This window comes from Onychostoma macrolepis, chromosome 20, assembly GCF_012432095.1.
Source record: "Onychostoma macrolepis isolate SWU-2019 chromosome 20, ASM1243209v1, whole genome shotgun sequence".
Classification (NCBI taxonomy): Eukaryota; Metazoa; Chordata; class Actinopteri; order Cypriniformes; family Cyprinidae; genus Onychostoma; species Onychostoma macrolepis.
This window is the reverse complement of record NC_081174.1, coordinates 16,904,755-16,922,914: the sequence shown is the minus strand read 5'-3', so window position 1 is coordinate 16,922,914 and position 18,160 is coordinate 16,904,755. Positions and strand designations below refer to the sequence as shown.

General features: G+C 37.1%; 1 protein-coding gene across 1 annotated transcript in view; it reads left to right on the top strand.

Annotated features, from left to right (window-relative positions):
* The first annotated feature begins 2,363 nt into the window (after positions 1–2,363).
* The window catches only part of akap12b (A kinase (PRKA) anchor protein 12b), a 38,681-nt gene continuing 22,884 nt past the window's right edge, over positions 2,364–18,160 (top strand). The window contains exon 1 of the mRNA XM_058755021.1: positions 2,364–2,669. Coding sequence (XP_058611004.1) covers positions 2,559–2,669 — 111 coding nt within the window. The 5' untranslated portion in view covers positions 2,364–2,558. The remainder of the gene's footprint in view (positions 2,670–18,160) is intronic.

The following is an 18,160-nucleotide window of genomic DNA, read 5'->3' as shown; positions in this document are numbered from 1 at the left end:
AAATAGATTGTGTGCTTTAAAAGAGGGGAAAGTAATTATTTTATTATTTAGTGCATTTTTTTTTTATTGCTGCTATAGTGACTGCTGCCCTTTTGACCTTTTGTAGGGCTTTTTACTGCTTTATTTAATGCATTTCACCCAATACACTACGGTTCAAAAGTGGGGGTTGGGGTTGGTAAGATTTTGTAATGTGTTTGAATGTTTCTTATACACACCAATGCTGCATTTAATCGATCATAAGTACAGTAAAACAGTAATACTATAAAATTTTATAATTTTCAGCAGGCGGTACTACAGTCTTCAGTGACACATGATCCAATATGCTGATTAAAACATTTCTTATCAATGTTCATAAACAGTTGTGCTGCTAAGTATTTTGGAAAACATGATACATTTTTAAGGATTGTCTGATGAATAGAAAGTTCAAAAGAACAGCATTTATTTGAAATGGAAATTCTTTTCTAACAATATCAATGCCTCACTTGCTTTCACTTTAAAAAAAAAAAAATTGTAGTGACCTCAAACGTTTGAATGGTATTATATAATAATAACATTATGTATCATTTTGGTTATTACAGCATCAGCCTGTTAGCTTAACAAATACTGGGAACTTTCAATTAGTTGTACTGAGTCTTTAACGTCAGTCCTTTTTAGAGGCAATTTATAAAGTTTGTGTCTATGTCAAGAATTTCAAATCAGTCGTTTTAATTAGGTTATGTTGTCTGGGTCACAAAGATGCTGATTAAATTATTTTAGGGCTGTTCTTCGGTGACATTTAGACAAAATCTGGCAATTCAAGCACCAATTATTTTGATTCTTTTTTTTATTTGCCTCATTTAGCATTAGCTAAAAGGCAGATTAGTCATTATTTACTAATAACTGTAATTGCTTTGGATTTCAGCTTATTTGTCGTTGGGCCTCATTCTGCACCAAGTGTCCATAAAGTTATAACTGAACATCAAAATTATGATTTTGAATCACTTGGACATGCGAGGGATCACACTGGGCAAAGTCAGTGTTACTTAATTCAATTGCAGTGTGAAAGTATTACGATACAATCTGAACCTTGATGTAATTAGGAGTCTACAACCTACAAAGTGTTAGATATAAGTTAATCACTGCTCTAAGTAATAAGAGTTTTTTTGAGGACAAAAAATCAAAAAAAGTCCCTTACACTCAGTACAGGTCATGACCTGAGCTTTTTTGCTTATGTCTTTTTAAATTATGGATTTAACAATGTGCTCAAAACACCACTTCTCTTAACACCACAAACTACTGCCTCTAAATATGGTCTGGGTATTTCTGAAAGGCAAACATGTCTTCAGTCCATTCTTTAAATGTTTTTCCCTCTTTTATTATAGCACAAGTTATCCTATAACAATGACCAAACTTTCACCTAGCACAGCATATAGGCATTTACAGGAATGGTCTTTGCTTAACATAAACCTATAACCAAATTACCTTAACCTAATGCATAATGCATTTGGTTGTCTTAAACTGCTTAAGAAAACTGAATGCATTATATATTTTAATCTTAATTCTTACACTAGGTGTTGTTTACGTCTTTACACACAGAGCCAGTGGATCGTGCCACCACGAGGTGGCTTGTGCAAACTTGGTTGTGATTCGCAAGTGGCCTGTAATTTACGCATTTAAAGCTTCTAAGCAAAATGCCTTGGAGCACATCCAAACATGCAATTAACAGAGAGAAAGAGGGACCTCACTGCACGGTTGGTTTAGATGCATGCATGTGGACGCAAACTTCAGTGCCCTCTTAATTTGAGATTTCCTGCGGGACACGTTCCATTGGGCTGTTTTTCTGTGGAGGCCCATCCGGCACCCAATGTTGACATTCCCACTGTCTGTAAATAAAACCAGGGCTTAAGCTTTAATATTTTTATTACTGCAGCTGCATGACATTGTAAAATTAATGGTTCTGCATACTTTTAATTTTACTAAGAGAGGCAGGTGCTGTATTAAAAATCTTAACATTCTATGAAATTTCATGAGCAGTTTAAATGAAAATCAAGCATATAGTTTATAATGAGCACATTTTGTTCTCAAAAATGTTTTCTAGGGGTAGGGAAACTGGGGGTGTTGTAAGACATTTTGCTACTGTAACTGTACTGTGAGTTGTAATACTAACAGAAAATGTTTTCAGTTAGTTATTTTTATTAGTCAAATTAAATTTTCATTTTATTTTAATTATTTAAGAATTATATCAGCTTATAAACCAGACAGAATTGTAAATTCTAAATCTAGAATTATCTCGGAGGCTGTTAGCCATATTCAGTTTGTAATTGTGTAAACTGATGGTGTTGCACTCCCAGGTCTCTCTGGTTTGATGCTGTGTGTAAGGCGTGTCTGGCTGCTCTCCATGTGATACTGATGGGAGGAGGGCTCCTAAAAGTGAACCTACAGACCCGTTTCAACACTTTCCAAAGCAGACAACCCTCGGGACGGACTGCAGGGCGCATTTACTCGGGCTGTTGGATACCTACTTCCTTTTGAACGCTCGTTATTTGACTAAGAGTGGGGAAACAGCGACGTTATTCACCATGGGAGCGACACCATCCGTGCAGCGGGACGCGATGAGCCCTGAAGATGCGCCAGAGGACATCGGCGCGGAGCTCAGCGACACTCAGGATGGAGAAAACGTAGACGGCAAGGTAACACTGCGCTTGAAAAGTAATATTGTCGCTCTGATGTGACGTGTTGGGTGTGTGTGGGTAAAAGAGGGGTAAAACCCTGAACATGCTCATCTAATTATCCCTATTCGGGACCCCTTGAGTCAGATGTGTGGCGCAGCTAGTTATTGAGCTTTGCTTTATGTAAACACCTGATACCTCTGACAGCTGTGACTGCGCTGAGGGCTTTTGTGATTCGCCTCAGCAGGTAGGCTATTCGAGAAAACGTTGAAACGTGTTTGCTTATGTCTATTCCTAGAGCTTTTCTTTTAGTTTAATAAGTAGATTTGCAGTGATGCAGTCAGATTGACTCCACCGGTTATTACAGCAGAAGTGCGACACTTTTTTTGGTCCAGACAACAACATGGGATATCGTCAGGGAAAATAAATTTGAGATATGACTGCATTTCTATCCCAATAGACACAATTCTTCATGATGAAGGTGCATGTTCTCAAGATTTTATGACATAGTGAGTCAGGTATATCCGCCTGGTTGGGCTCATTAGTGTTTGAATATGTTTGCTTGATATCATACTAGTAGTTCTGCTTCTGAATATATCGTTAACATTCAAAAGCAGTAGTACTGTCATACTGATTATTAAACATGTTGATATTAAATATCACAACAAGTGTGATGATACATTTATTCGGGTGCTCTAAAGAAGACGTTAGAGTTTATAGAGGGCATAGAGTTAAACTTTGGTAAGTTAATTACGTTATATTTTAGTAGCCTATAGATTCAACTTTTCTTACTCTTTGTGAGTTGCTAAACAACAAATGGACTGGAATAGTTTGTGATTGGAGCAACAGCAATTTCCCCTTCTTTCTTCTGTAATCACTGTGTTCCATTTCCCATGTGCTGATGAGAGAAACCCTACTCTGAGTGATCCTGGAGCAAGAAAAAAGATTTTGACAAATTGGTGGCTGATTTGTATGAAGTTGTATAATCACATCTGTACTTTTTCATACAATCTGCTTATTTCCCAATGAAGGTTAGGTTCAGGTGTGGACCTTCATGCTAACCATTTTTTGTTGTTGTTGTTGTTGTTAAAACGATGTTTTTTTTTGCAAATCAAATTGTACACATTCATAAGAAATCGCCACCTTACAAAACAGTTTTGTTTTTTTCATGAGATTGGGTTGGCTCCAACCAATATGGGACTTTTTCACTCTTGCGTGATGCCTTACCTAATTTAGAGACACAAATTTGCACTATGCTGTTATTTCTTGTCATGTGCCAAATCATGGGATGCATAACTTACACTTTGGCGTTATATTGCTTCAAAGAGCTATGTATCAAAATGACAGGACAATGTAGCAAGCAGAAGCCATGCAGAAAACTCAGGGCTTTACCAAGAATCAGGATGATTTTTGACAGAAACTGACCATCTTATACTATGATTTATTATACAATTACATCATTTTAAGAGATGCTTGAGTGAGTCTTAAAAGTAATAGTTAATTTGAATATGAATACCGCCTCATGTCATTCCAAACTCGTATGACATTGCTTTTTCTTTAGAACACAAAGAAAGATATTTTAAAAAATGCTGGTAACCAAATAGTTTTGTTTACCATTTAAAAACACAGAAACATTTGGTAACTCTGTAACCTACAATCCTATGATAATTCCATCCGGTGTTAACTCGATCAAATCCCATATTGATCACATTAATTATTTAAAAAGCACTTTTACAAAAAAAACAACAACATAGGAAACATTATTGACAAAGCCATTACAGAGATGATTCCAGTGTATTAGTTTTACATATTTGGAAGTGGAAAGCATATTTGCTGTAAATGTTCTTGTACATACCAGTACATTCAGCCTTCTGAAGCTGAGACGATATTAACTGTTGTAGGTTGTTCATTTATTTATTTTGCCAAAGAGATCAGCACAACAACAACATTAACTTAAACAAGATTAACTTAAACCTAAATTAGCGTAAACCTTATACAACAGACCACAGCTTGTTTTAGGAGAGATAGCCTATGTATAGAAATATGATGGGGCACATTTTGTTCCTGAAAAGGGTTACAATTCTGTTCAAAGAAGATACAAACAAGACAATGACCTTACATTTTGTTTTCTCCCAACATTCCATACTTCTTCTTCAGCTGTTTAGTTTCTGTGAAGTGCATGATGATTGTCTGACCAGCTTAGCTTGCATACAGTATGTGCCTTTTTTTAACAGGCGAACCTGAGGGAATAAACATGTAACTGTTGGAACAAGACACAAAAAGCCCTCTTAAACCCATCCAGTTTTGTGACTTTTCTGAATTCTGTGTAAATCTAAATCTAGACTGAAACATGTCGAAACGTGTGTGTGGAATATTCAAAATTCGGGTGTTTGTTATTTATCAGATAAGGACCATTGAACAGGTGTGGTCTGGCAAGACACAAGAGACTGCCCTGTCAACAGTGTATGTGTGTGTGCGCTTTAGAAATACAACTATGCTGTGTATACAGCGTTTGTGTGAGGTGCCCTACTGGAGATGTGGTTGATAAACATCCTCTCTGGCGCGCATAGGAATTTTAGTAATTTCTCTCTTTCGCACACACTCACGCTATCTAAAAATGGGTCAAAACATACACGAGTTTGAGCACCTACTTAGACATCCCCTCACATTTGAACATTTCCTCCCCCTGAAATGCCTCCAAAACACTCACTTTGTTAAAAAACCAATAGGGGCTGAGCCTCAGCTCTCGACTCTTTTCAGACTGTTTGCTGTGGATTCCCAAGACCCAATTGCAAACATAAACTCACAATAATGCCTATGTTTCCCTTACTATGAGAGACACACTCAGGCCTTTTTCCAAACCAACAATGCACTGATTGACAAGTTCATAAACACCCTTTAGTTGCGATTATCTGAAGTAGATTCACACTATTCAAAGCCTGAAAACACTCGAAACCTGCGATTAGCTTGTGTAAACTTATTTAACTTTATTAAGAATGGTATAAAACCCTTTACATGTCAGAGCCATAATGAGAGAGGGGTGGTGTGGGAGCGTTTGCAATCAGATAAGAGCCTCATAAAGGATGGGACCCGAGAAGAGGGGGGAGGAGTGGAGAACGAAGAGAACAGAGGGCCCATTTAGGATGGGCTGGAGGACAGGTCCCGGGGCAGAGGGGTGCTGTGTGTGCATCGGCCCGAAGAAAGAGAACTAGAGAGAGGGAGAGAGTGATGCAGGGAGGGGGACGTGGGAGGAAAGTTGCTGGTTTGAATGGGAACATATCACGTAGAAAGAGTGAAAGAGAGGGCACTAGGAGGGAAAACAAGTAGATGGATAATTAGCATGTGCTTTGCTGCTGGAGGTGACGAGAACAGTAAAGATGAGAAACGGAGAGAGAGGGATATGTTTTTCGTTTTGCACGTGAAAGAAATTAGAAAAACATGAGATGTCATGCTGACTCTTGTGTGGTCATATTGAATACAGGTAGTGTTGAGAAGTGAGATTTTCATTTTTCAATCATTAAGGTGAAAACCATACTGTGAAAGACATAGCAAAGATGAACGCGCATTGATAGGTGGTTCAATTGTACATAAATCCTGTGAAATTCAGTTTTTCCGTTCATACAAAATGGTCGTTGGTACTAATCTCAACTCAACTTACAATAAAACTTTGTTTTTATTAAACAAAAAAACATGTAAACTTTAACACAAAGGTTCAACGTGATAGCATTTATTCTAACTGCTTATTAATAGTTAGTAAGGTAGTTGTTAAGTTTAGGTTTTGGGTAGGATTAGGGATGTAGAATATGATCACGCAGAATATGTGCTTTATAAGTACTAATAAACAACCAATATGTTAATAATAGGTATGCTTAAAAGTGTTACCAAATGTTGTTCATTGTTCATGATACCTAATCAGCAGTTTTTGACTCTCCAGTCATAGCATTCGTTAATTTCAAATGCCTTCGATCACACTGACTTGAGATCAGTGACTGAGGTTCAGTCCTATGGTCAGAGGATCTGATCCAGGATCAGATGATGAGTGAAAACAGGGACTGGAGTCAAATATTATGCAGTGTAGGATGTGATAGACATGCATGCAGACATCAGGGAATCAGTGGTTAATGAGGGTTTGGCAATGGTGGCCTATCAGGCTGTTTGCTCCACCGTCCCATTCACACTAATGCACCAGAGTGGTGGTGGGGACTTCCTGAGGTTAGACTGCAGGGAGGAATTTGTTAAATGGCTCAGTTAGTTGGAAAAGTTGTCTGTTCAGCTGATCTGGATATTTAATATATAAAATAATAATAATTTAATAAATTAGTCTTGTGATTATTATTTGTCACACTTTAAGGTTCAAATTTAATGAGTGTAAGCATCTGCTGGCCACTTGGATGTATACATTCAATGCATTGTCATATGACAGTTTTGAAATGCAGTAAGGGAAAGTGTATGAAAAGACCATTAGTCTTTTATTAGAGGAAAGAGGGAGGCACTTAAAGTAATTCACTTAGATGAAGGATGCAGATGGAGAGTGAGCTGTCATCAGCCAGAGAGAGGGAGAGTGGAAGAGAAGAAAGAAATAGATGAGTGAAGGGTGGGCTGGGGGAAATCTATTTACATATAATGTCAGGTTTAGGAAAACAGATTTTCTTGAGTCTTTTTTTAGTAGTTATAATCCATTTATGAGGTGTTTAGTGAGTGTTTATAGTTTGTTGTTGGGTAATTACATCAGTTATTAAAGGGACCACCCTGTTTTCAACTTCCTGTCCAGAAAAGGGAATTAGAGGAGGCATGATGCTTATGAAGTTACTTCCTGTTTAAAGATCCAGTTATTCTTCTGATTATGTGTTATTTAGAGCAGAGTTTAAGCTATTTTTAAAACATTTAACTCATTTACACATAGAGCTTGTCTGTGTCTTGACAGGTCTGTTCTCAGAGGCACATGACGGATGCTGGCAGAAGCTAATGTGGAATTATAGACGCAACGTTTATAAATATTTCACACCATAAAAACCTAGCTATAGACATAATAAAATATATATAGTACATATATCTAAAAATTGATATTGTAATTAAAAGAAATTAGTACTTTAATTCAGAAAAGAAAGACATTTGCAGTGTTACAAAATATTTCTATATCAAATACATGCCGTTCTTTTGAACTTCTTGAGAATTCTGTATCATAAAAATTTATATTGTTTCCACAAAAAAAGACAAAAAACAAATCAAGCAGTACAACTATTTTCAATATGCTAATAATATAATAATAATACGAAAATTTTTGTCAGATTAACATATTTGATTAATTTCTGAGACATTATGTGACACTGAAGACTGGAGTTATGGCTGCTGAAAATTCAGCTTTGCCATCACAGGAATATATTACATTTCAAAACATATTCAAATAGAAAACAATTATTTTAAATTGTAATACACAGTAGTATTGTTTTTACTGAATTTTCAATCATATAAAAGCACCCTTGGTGGAGTATGAGACTTCAAAAACATAAAAAATTTTGTGTGTGTATTCATTGAATTCTTTGCTAATGTTTTCTTTTGTTTGTTTTGTACAGAAAAGGAGTCGGTGAAGCTTTGAACCAAATTTGTGTTTAGAAATACAGTCTTTTCACTCATTCTGACCCTGCCAGTGCCATCTCAATTTCCCTCTCTCTGTCTCATTGGCTCTCTCCAATTAGAATGGACCTGTTAATATGGGTCAAAATAGAAGGGTTCTATTTTCGCCAGCCAACTCTCACTGTCCTCCTCCATCACATTAACTCTCTTTTTTGTTTCAAGCCCCCTCCTCCCCTCTCTCCCTCTTTAGAAGTAAATTTGGCCTCATAAAATGTTAATAAGTGCCAGAGTTACATAAAAACACAGTCTTCCAGAATAGAAAAAACAGAGGCCAATGAGGGCAAAGGTAGAAAGAAGAGACCGTTTATAATACATGAGACATATCATCTTTAATTAACAATATGGAGCAAACAAATGTTTCTGTGTTCCTCGGGTTTCACTCTTTTTCTCAAGTAAACAAGCAATTTCATCGTGTTTCCTTATCTTCTGAGTTACTCTTCACTGGCGATGGGCATGTGCTGATAAAAGTAAAGCGCTCTCCTTGTGGAGATCCCAGACTAAGTGCTTTCATCAGGAGCCAGCATCAATAACGTTTCATTACTGCCCTGCCAGAAAAAGACAATCCCTGTCAGGCGTTTACTTTTGTCTGCACTTCACAGCTCAAGAAACCTATTGTGCTTCTGAACAAGAACTAAAGGCTCCTAGATGTGCTGTCTTCACAGCTTATTACAAATGTAGTGAAGACTATCGACTTATATATAGCTCATTTGAAGATAAACATCATCCGGAAGTTTCACCAGGATGGATTCTGAAAGTCTTTTGGATGTGAATGTGAATCCTCAAGCACAGGTGATTGAATGCTTTTGAATATATTTAGGCTTTTTTTTTAAATGACTTACAATTGTGGGTTAAATTTTTGGCATCCTCGTGCATATTGAACAAATCTATGAACAAAGGAAGATGCTGTGTAATGCTGTTCTTTTCTCTGGAAATTGGATTGGTCTGGCAGATTGTGCTGTCCAGCTGGTCCTGAGCTGTTTGCATGCTAGTTTTATTGCTTAGTAATGTTGATTGCATGGTTTTAGCTGATGTCATAACTGTTGTTTCTAGGCAGACACAGCCTCCACATTTTTTACAAGGCAATTTTTTAAACTGTACGCAACAGTCATAAATCCTCTATTCTGTTCAATGTTTTGTTATGCATGTAGCAATTAGCCTTTGGATCAAAGAGATTATGCAAATACAGACACTCCCACACAGGGTAATAATGATGACGTCAACAAAATTAGGCAGAAGCCACAATCAGTGGATGGTACTGGATGTAATGTCATCACAGACAGGAACCACTCCCATACAAATGAACCTCAAAACAGATGATCTGATATGTGTTTGTTCCTGAAAAAGAAGAGATGACTGCTCTTTTGTTTCAGCAATTTAACATTGCTTTTACCTCTTGTAAAAAGCATTTCCTAATGACGTTGACCGCAATAATGCATAATAAATCATGGAGAAGAGGCATATCTGTGTAGTCAGATTCGTGAGAATTGCGCCATGCATTTGTGTTTAGCACAGATTTTTGTGTTTATGACTTATTTGCATAATACCCTTAGTGAATCTGGTGCAAAAATGCAGATATTATCTGCAAATAAACAATGTTATATGAGGGCACATTTCAGTCTTAATTTCCTTTAATGTAGCATTTTTCTCATTTCTGAATCTATTGAGTTTTAACAGTGTGGGTGAGCTTTATCTGTGCCCCTTTGGGTGATGTAGTTCAGTGAGTTTATTGAGATGTAGTAATTCAAGTGTGGATTCCATTTGCCAGGGAGTCATAGGGCTTTGTCAGGTTTGTCTTCCTACTCTCCTAACAGCCCTTAAATCTGACCAAAATGTATCCGTCATAACAATCTTGGCAGGTGTAAAGGCTTCCTAATGAATCTGTTTATTCACATTAAAGAACAGAGTCCTGCTATGCGAGTTAAGAGTGAATGATATTTGTACCAGCTGTTTGTGGAGTTTTCGTCATGATCCCCTAGCAACTGATTTCTAATCACTGATGAAAGGATTTGGATGATACAGGGAGTTTGATAGCAGAGTGTAACTGTGCTGGCTGTGTCTGAGTAAAATCAATATTGGAAATGGGCCCTAGAATCCATTTAAGTCATGGGAAAGCATCACTAATGGATAATAACTATGACTCTGTGTTTGTGTGTAAATGGTGTTACAACCTCTAAGACCACCATGGTGAAGTGGTTTGTTTAGACAGTGTACTATGTCTATGAGAAAAGTTACTTTTGGTGTAGCTGTAGATTTGAGTAATTATTTATTTCTTTTGGTATGTAAAACTTTATGTACACAGAATCACTTAAAACTGTTTACGAAGTACCTTACAGAAGACACATACATAAACGTTCACAAATACATAAAGAAGCAGATTCAAAAACAGAGTGAGAAAAAAATATACATAAAAAACATTAGAAAATGGAATGAAAAAGAATTTGATTAATTGGGGAAAACAACTAATTGAATCAGCTGTTTGGGTCTTGGAACCATAAGTTTTTTTGGTATGAATATGTTAGCCTTAAGGTTATCTATAAGCTAATGTGCTCCAAAAAACGACAAAATTCACATTTAGATGATATTATCATTCAAAACAAATCAATGGTCAATGATTTTTATCAGTTGTGATGTAAAGGAAATGCTATTGGCTATTTTAAAAAGGGGCAGAGCTGTTTGATATGCTCCACCTCGTCTTCCTGTTTTGCACTTCAATGGACCTTTAAACTCACGTTTAAATTGCATATTTCAAATCAACATCTAAATCTTACATTACCTGTTGTTTCTTATGCTCAGATAGCTTTCAAAGGGGTGGTTGATTGCAATTTCACTTTTTTAATGTTAGTTAGTGTGTAATGTTGCTGTTTGAGCATAAACAATATCTGCAAAGTTGCAGCGCTGAAAGTTCAATGCAAACAGAGATATCGTCTTTTAAAATTCTGGATGTTTAATGCCTACAAAAATGGCTGGTAAGGGACTACAACGAACTACTTCCTGGGTCTGATACGTCATGCGAACATGTAAGGAAGGGGGCAAGGCCATGCTGCGCTGCTTTAGAGAAGAGGAAGAGAAAACTAGGGGTGCACGTAAAAATCTATTCATATATGAATCGCGATTCTGTCTTCTAACGATTCTAATGAATTCACAAGTTTCAAAATTAATGTTCTAAAACTGCCGTTCTTAATACTGTTCCTCGCGTCCCCTGCTCTGCATCTCTCTCTCTCTCTCTCTCTCTCTCTCTCTCTCATTCAGATCGTCAGATCAGCTCCAACAACTGTTCCAATTATACATTTTCACATAGCAATGAGAAGCGTTATACATGGACGCGTGTGCGGTTGCCGTACTGTATTAAAGCTTTAATCAGAATAAAACCATATATTAAAAGCTAACATAAGCAGTAGCATAATAACAGCGTATCTAAAAGTATGAGACAACAAACAAACAAACATACCATTAAGAGCCGTGCTTGCACAGGTTCTGCGCGATCCTCTTCACTAATATCCTCTGCGTCTCAATCGGGCTCAAATTGATAAGCAATATAGACGACGCCATTGTTTACAATACAACCTGAGCACATGCCGCTGAGCTGAGGGGCGGGACATTTAGACGCACGCTCGGCGGTTTAGTGAATCACAACACACTGAGCCAGCTAACCAATCAGAGCCCATCACGTATTTCTGAGGGAGGGGCTTCATGAAAACAGGAAATAATCAATTATATGAAAAATAATGCGTTTTTTAAAAAACGAAGCATGAACACATGTTAAACTGCACCTCATAAACACAATCAAGCCTAGAAAAAAACCCAGTAAACCACCCCTTTAAAAAAGCACATATTTCAGGTTGATCCAGCCAATGTGCATTTCCAGTCCCAAGCGTGCATCTCAGTATGGTGTTTCTATAGGATCTGGAGCTTCTAACGCCAGCTGCAGTGACTTTATCGATTAATGATTGGACCTTTTATTTAGAAGGTAGGATTTACTCCACCATATTTTGTGTTACACTTTCTCCTATTCACAGGAATATGAGTGAACCATCTTGGTATGTTTGCAGTTGTTGATGATTAATGGGTTAAACAATAAAAGGACTTAGAATGGAGCCTGGGGGGACACCACAAGACATCACATTGCATGCTATTGTAATCATTCCACAGTTCACAAGCCTCCAGTTTGATATTGTTACTATGTTGTTTGTGACTTTGGGTTTGCAAGACAGCTAAACATATGAGGAAGCCAGAGGAGGAGTTAAGGACTTCCTGTTTCAGGCACATGCGCTGTTTCTCATTCACTGCAGTGCAGAGTCTCATCAGCTTAGCGCTGTACCTAAAATAACCAGATGCTGTCCTCTCTCTCTCACACACACACACATATACACGCACACATACACCCTCTCTCTTTTTCTTTCTCTCAGAGGACAGAATAACCTTTCTTCATCCTTGAATGACAAATCATGACTCATGCCTCTTGACAAACTGCTGTGATCCCTATTTCTGGTAAAGGTGCATATGTTTCTGTATATGAGAGTGTGGAGGGTGGAAGTTAGAAAGCACGTATCAAATTTGTAAGCGTCCAAGGAGAGTTGTAAAATCTCAGCACAATCATGTATTGATTGAAAGATCATATATTGCTCTGGCTAACCGCCATGCCAGGACATTTAGAAATGTTATCTTCAGATCTATACAGGTAGTTTGATTATATAGAAAGTCCTATAAGTAAACAGCGATTTGCATTTTCTGGCCTTATTAGAGATGATAGGGATGGACTGTTATCACTGGCTGAGTAAGAAGAAAATATGCAAGATTCATATGCAAGGTTTATGAAAAAAGAGATGCTCATAGGTCAAAGGAGATATTATATAGCTCATATTAGTTCAGGTACTAGTTTAGATGTAAATAACATTTAAAGATGTAGTTCACCCAAAATTTCCGTCATTATTTATTTACTCACTCTCATGTTGTTTCAAACCTGTATGACTTGCTTTCTAATGTGCAACACAAAAGAATATATTTTGAAAAAATGTTGGCAACCAAACAGTTTTGTATGGACAAAAAACACTGAGACATTTATCAAAATATATTTTTTATGTTCCACAGAAGGAAAAAAGGGATGGCACAATTTTCATTTTTGGTTGAATTATCCCCTTTAGGCAGAGGTGGGTAGTAACGAGTTACATTTACTTCGTTACATTTACTTGAGTAAATTTTTTGGGCAACTAATACTTTTAGAGTATATTTAAAAATGGGTACTTTTACTCTTACTCGAGTACATTTTTAGTGAAAAAACGGTACTTTTACTTCGTTACTGTGGGCGACGCCCTCTCGTTATTTTATCTTAATGCAATACAAGTTAAAAATCCTTCGATTTATTCCAAGCGCCGTCTACTTTTTCTGGGCAATGAGCGATGCCCGTTCGCGAATGATTCATTCTTTTGAGTCAATTCTGTTCAAGGCTTGATCAAACCAGTTGGCAAACCAGTGAATCGGTTCGCGAATCAGTTTGAATGATTCGTTCAGTTCCCTGCCGCACGCGCTGAGTCGTCTGAAGCGGTTCTCACTCAGAGTTGTAACATCAAGAGCGTTGAAGACATGGCTTTGGATCTACAGTCAGTTGAAAGCGAATCTGCAAAGGCTGGTTTGCTAGCTACGAAGATCTTTATTAGATGAACACCGCGTGTGCTGTCGGTTCCACAGGTATAGATTCGATTACAATACACGATACCATGACATTACCAGTTTGTTGTACATGTACCTTACACATTAAATACATTGTATAATTTATTCATTAAATAAGCTGTCACAGAGTATGAAATAAACACCCGCCAAACCCGCGTTAGTTCCAGGAGGAATGCCTTGCCCAGACACAATTAATATTGATATTTTCACAATATTTACGCTTGCAGAAATAAAGGCTACATTTGTTTACATTTTGCAGAACAGACGGAAGAAGATCCGTCAATGTGCATTTGTTTCGTTATGTTCAGATGTTCTGTAGCGGTCATGTGAGGAGTTTTCACTCTTCTCCGAGGTTATATACATTTATAATACATAATTAAACTTTAAAATATAATTTAATTTAACTCAGTGATGCAAATCAGAATTTGTATCAGCTGTTACTTCAGTTTTCAGAGTCATATGATCATTCAAATATATTGATTTATCGTTGTTGAAAAAAACAAAAACAAAAAAACAGCATATGCTGGTTAGGTATGTTTTGAGGCTGGGATGCTGGTTTATATATCTAAATAAAAATATAGTATAATCAGTATATGATCCAAAGTAACTAGTAACTGACTACTTGAGTAGTTTTTTTATCCGATACTTTTTTACTCTTACTCAAGTAACTATTCAGACTATTACTTTTACTTTTACTTGAGTAAATATTTCTTCAAGTACTTTTACTTTTACTTGAGTACAGTTTTTGGGTACTCTACCCACCTCTGCCTTTAGGGTTTTTTTTTTTAAAGCGTTTGTGAATGTGCATGTCTCCACCAAATTTGGTCATATGCCTCTACCAAAGTAACATTGTTAAGGCATAAAATAAAATCAGGCAGCATGTGATAATCACTATAAGCTCAGTTCCTTTGTCTAAAAACAATTCTGTATCTTTTTTGGTTGGATAACAACATCATGTGGCTGTTGGCGGCAGTGGGGGAACTAATTTCCCTGGTGTTGTATCTAATCTTCGCATGTCTCCTGAGAAAAAGCACTTTGTGTCTGTGCAACAACAGACGGGAAATGTCATTTGAAAGTGTAAGGGAAAGTGCATTAAAAACACTGTATAGTTTGTCAGTTGGTTAGAACAGTAGCAAGTTGACAGATGAGTTAAAAGCAGGTTTTGTAGGACCCTAGTAACAGCATTTTAGTGTAGAATTTTCTTATTGAAACATTGTTCGTGTATTAAGTGAACTATCCCTTATTTCTGCAGTGATTTAACCGATCCATTTTCACTATCTCCACCAGATCCTAACTTGAATCTCTTCAAAATAACAGGAGAGTCACGTCTGAACTCTTCCTTTCTCCTTATGATCTGAATCACAGGAGGACCCTTGGGATAGAGCGAGAGGAGGAGGTTTATTGTTTCAGACGGACTGTGGGGGGTTGAATCTGGGACGGTCCGGCTGATCTGCCAGAGACACAGGGAGGTCCTGTCCTATCACATTGATGTTTGCTCATGAGGGTGGCCTTAGTGACAGCTGTTTGAGGAGTGGAAGGAACAGAAGACTCCCAGTATCGGCAGGAGACAAATAGGGGGTCAGGAAAATCAGGAAAACGCACGGTGGGGTGGCTTGCAGCTTGGAAGACTCCGCACGGACATTTATATGTACAAGTTCCTGGAATTTGTAACAAAATCGCTCCTTTTTTGTATATTGCCCCAAGCCAGTGCCAAAAAATAAATTCCTCCTCCATCAAATGAGAAGTAAAGAATTCACTGCATATGTTTCCATGAAACAAACAAATCTGAAGCCAACATGAAGTAAGTTTTAGCAGAGCGAGCATTTAATCCCTAGCCGCCTTGCAGATATGTGATTTATCAAGTCTGGGTGAAGAAATGCAAAGCTGCCACTATGCTATTTGTAAATGTGAAGCTCAAATGCCATAAATTTGCCACAGGCTAATAAGTGTAGACAAGAGATGATATGTTTGTCTGCCTTTGAAGCCAAAGATTTTTCCCTTCATTGAGTGAGAAACGGACAGTTTGGTGTGTGGCACTCTGGTTCTGATTCAGACTTTTAGAAGGTTGATGATTTGTGGACCTCAAGGACCATTGTGTTCTCAAGCAGTGTAACTGATTCAAATCGACTCGCATGTACATTTGATATGATTAGGCGTGTAAGGGTGCAGTATATTTCGGTGGCCTATTTGTCAGGATCAAGTTGTAAGCACTAGCCTGTTAAAACACTGGGGCAGTTTACCACAGTAATACTACACTGGTGTAGATTATTTGTGAAGTAAGTGACTTAACTGAGAGAGACTGAGGTTTTCTGTGTGTTGCCAGAAGCTGATAGTTTCACATCTGTGTTTGTGTCGAATGAGATGATGCATGCAGTTTGTTGTCTCTGAGGCTCCAATACTGAATATGTGTTACTGGAGTGTGTATGTGTGCTTAACCCCCTACGCAAAGCATGTCTTTTTCTCTCATGCTGGATGAGTAGTTTACTGTTTCAAAATTCAGCTGGAATTTTGAGCAGATGAAGTTAAATAAGATGAATATGTGCAATTTGTGTACATCAAAAACAGCTAAATTGTGTGTTGTCTCCATGACTGCCTCACTAAGTAAATCTTCTCCATAAAGCTGCTGACAATCATTGATATTAATTAAATTTAGATGCCAAAAACGGAAATTATTTAGCCATTTTGCCCTAAATCAATAGTAAATAAAAGTGTCACATTTTGGATCCCATTGACTTTTATCATATGGCAGGTCTTTAAAACAGTGGTGTGTCAGAGAAAAGAAGCATGCAAAATGTGCAGTGTTGGGGTGCCTCCAGGACCAGGGTTGGGAACCACTGCTTTAACCCTTGTGCATCAATAAAAAAAAGTTACACTTAGGTCCATAGTGGACAAAAATGTCCATGTCAAAAAACGGTCATAAAAATCGGAAGCTTGGGAGCACAGTTAAGTTTGGTCTCATTTTAAAGAAGACCCATGGCAGATTATCATTGAAGTAAAAAAAAGTTTAAAAAATGAAACCAAAAAAAAGTTATAGAAGTTTAAGTTTATGAAAATGCTTTATGAACAATATTTTATATAAAATATATATTTTATGTTACATGTTGAACTCTAAACCTGCTAGAAAATCAAAGCCATAAATCTAAACAAGTTGTGTTCCAAATTTGAGGTTGATATCTCAAAAAATTAGCTTTCAGTAAGATTTTGTTTGGGCACAGTACCAAACGTTCCCCATTAGATGCAAGCAAAACTCTGCTGGTGCATACAGTGCTTGAATTTGTGATTTACAGTAGAGTTTTTCTTTCTCAAATATTACAAGCACACACACACAATTTTTTTTTATGACACGCATACAAACCACACTCAGACATCTATACCAACACATCCACACAATTATAGCTGCATTATTTATCCAATTGGCTCTATAATATGCAGAAGCAGAAAACAGGAATAAAAGGGAGTATTTGCTTTATAGACCGTTTATAGACCAAACCTGAAAAAATGGCACCATCTGGTAAAAAATAGTAAAAAAAAAAAAAAATGTATAGCCTTGCCAACAGAATGAAAGCCTATTAACAAAAATTGCATCATTTTACAGTTAAACGGCACTGCGATTTTAAAAATAGCAGTTTTAATGGGTTTCAATGGAGACATTTTTGTCCAAAAGGTGCTGAGTGGTTCACTTTTTTTTTTTGTACCTAGTGTAAAATAGATTTATTAAAGGAAATGAGGGTGGAATATTAAAATTCCAGTAAAAATAGACACCTGAGCCAAAATCTATGCAATTAGCATTAACACAGGCAAAATTATCAAAAACAAAAAACAAAACTAAAATGGACAAAAATATCCATAATGGTTAAAATACCTTTTTTTGTGATCTGTTGAATTTCCTTTTGCCAATGAACTATGTCTTTAATAATGAAGCAGTGTGCTAACTAAGCAATAGGTGAAAGCGAGATAGCAGGAGGATACAGTGAGCCACAGTTGGATGGCTTATAGTTTGTTGTATCAGGGAGGTTTATTTTCTCAACTGGGAGGTTTGTGTTTGGGGCATAAACAATCAAGCATCCATCATGAGATCTCAAAAGCCAACCTCAATTTCAGTTTCTCTGCAAGCAGATTACAATACAGCAAAAGCAAGCAATGAGGGTAACAGTCACTAACAAAACTTCAGAGTGGAGATCATATCCCAGCTGGGACAATTGAGCAATATG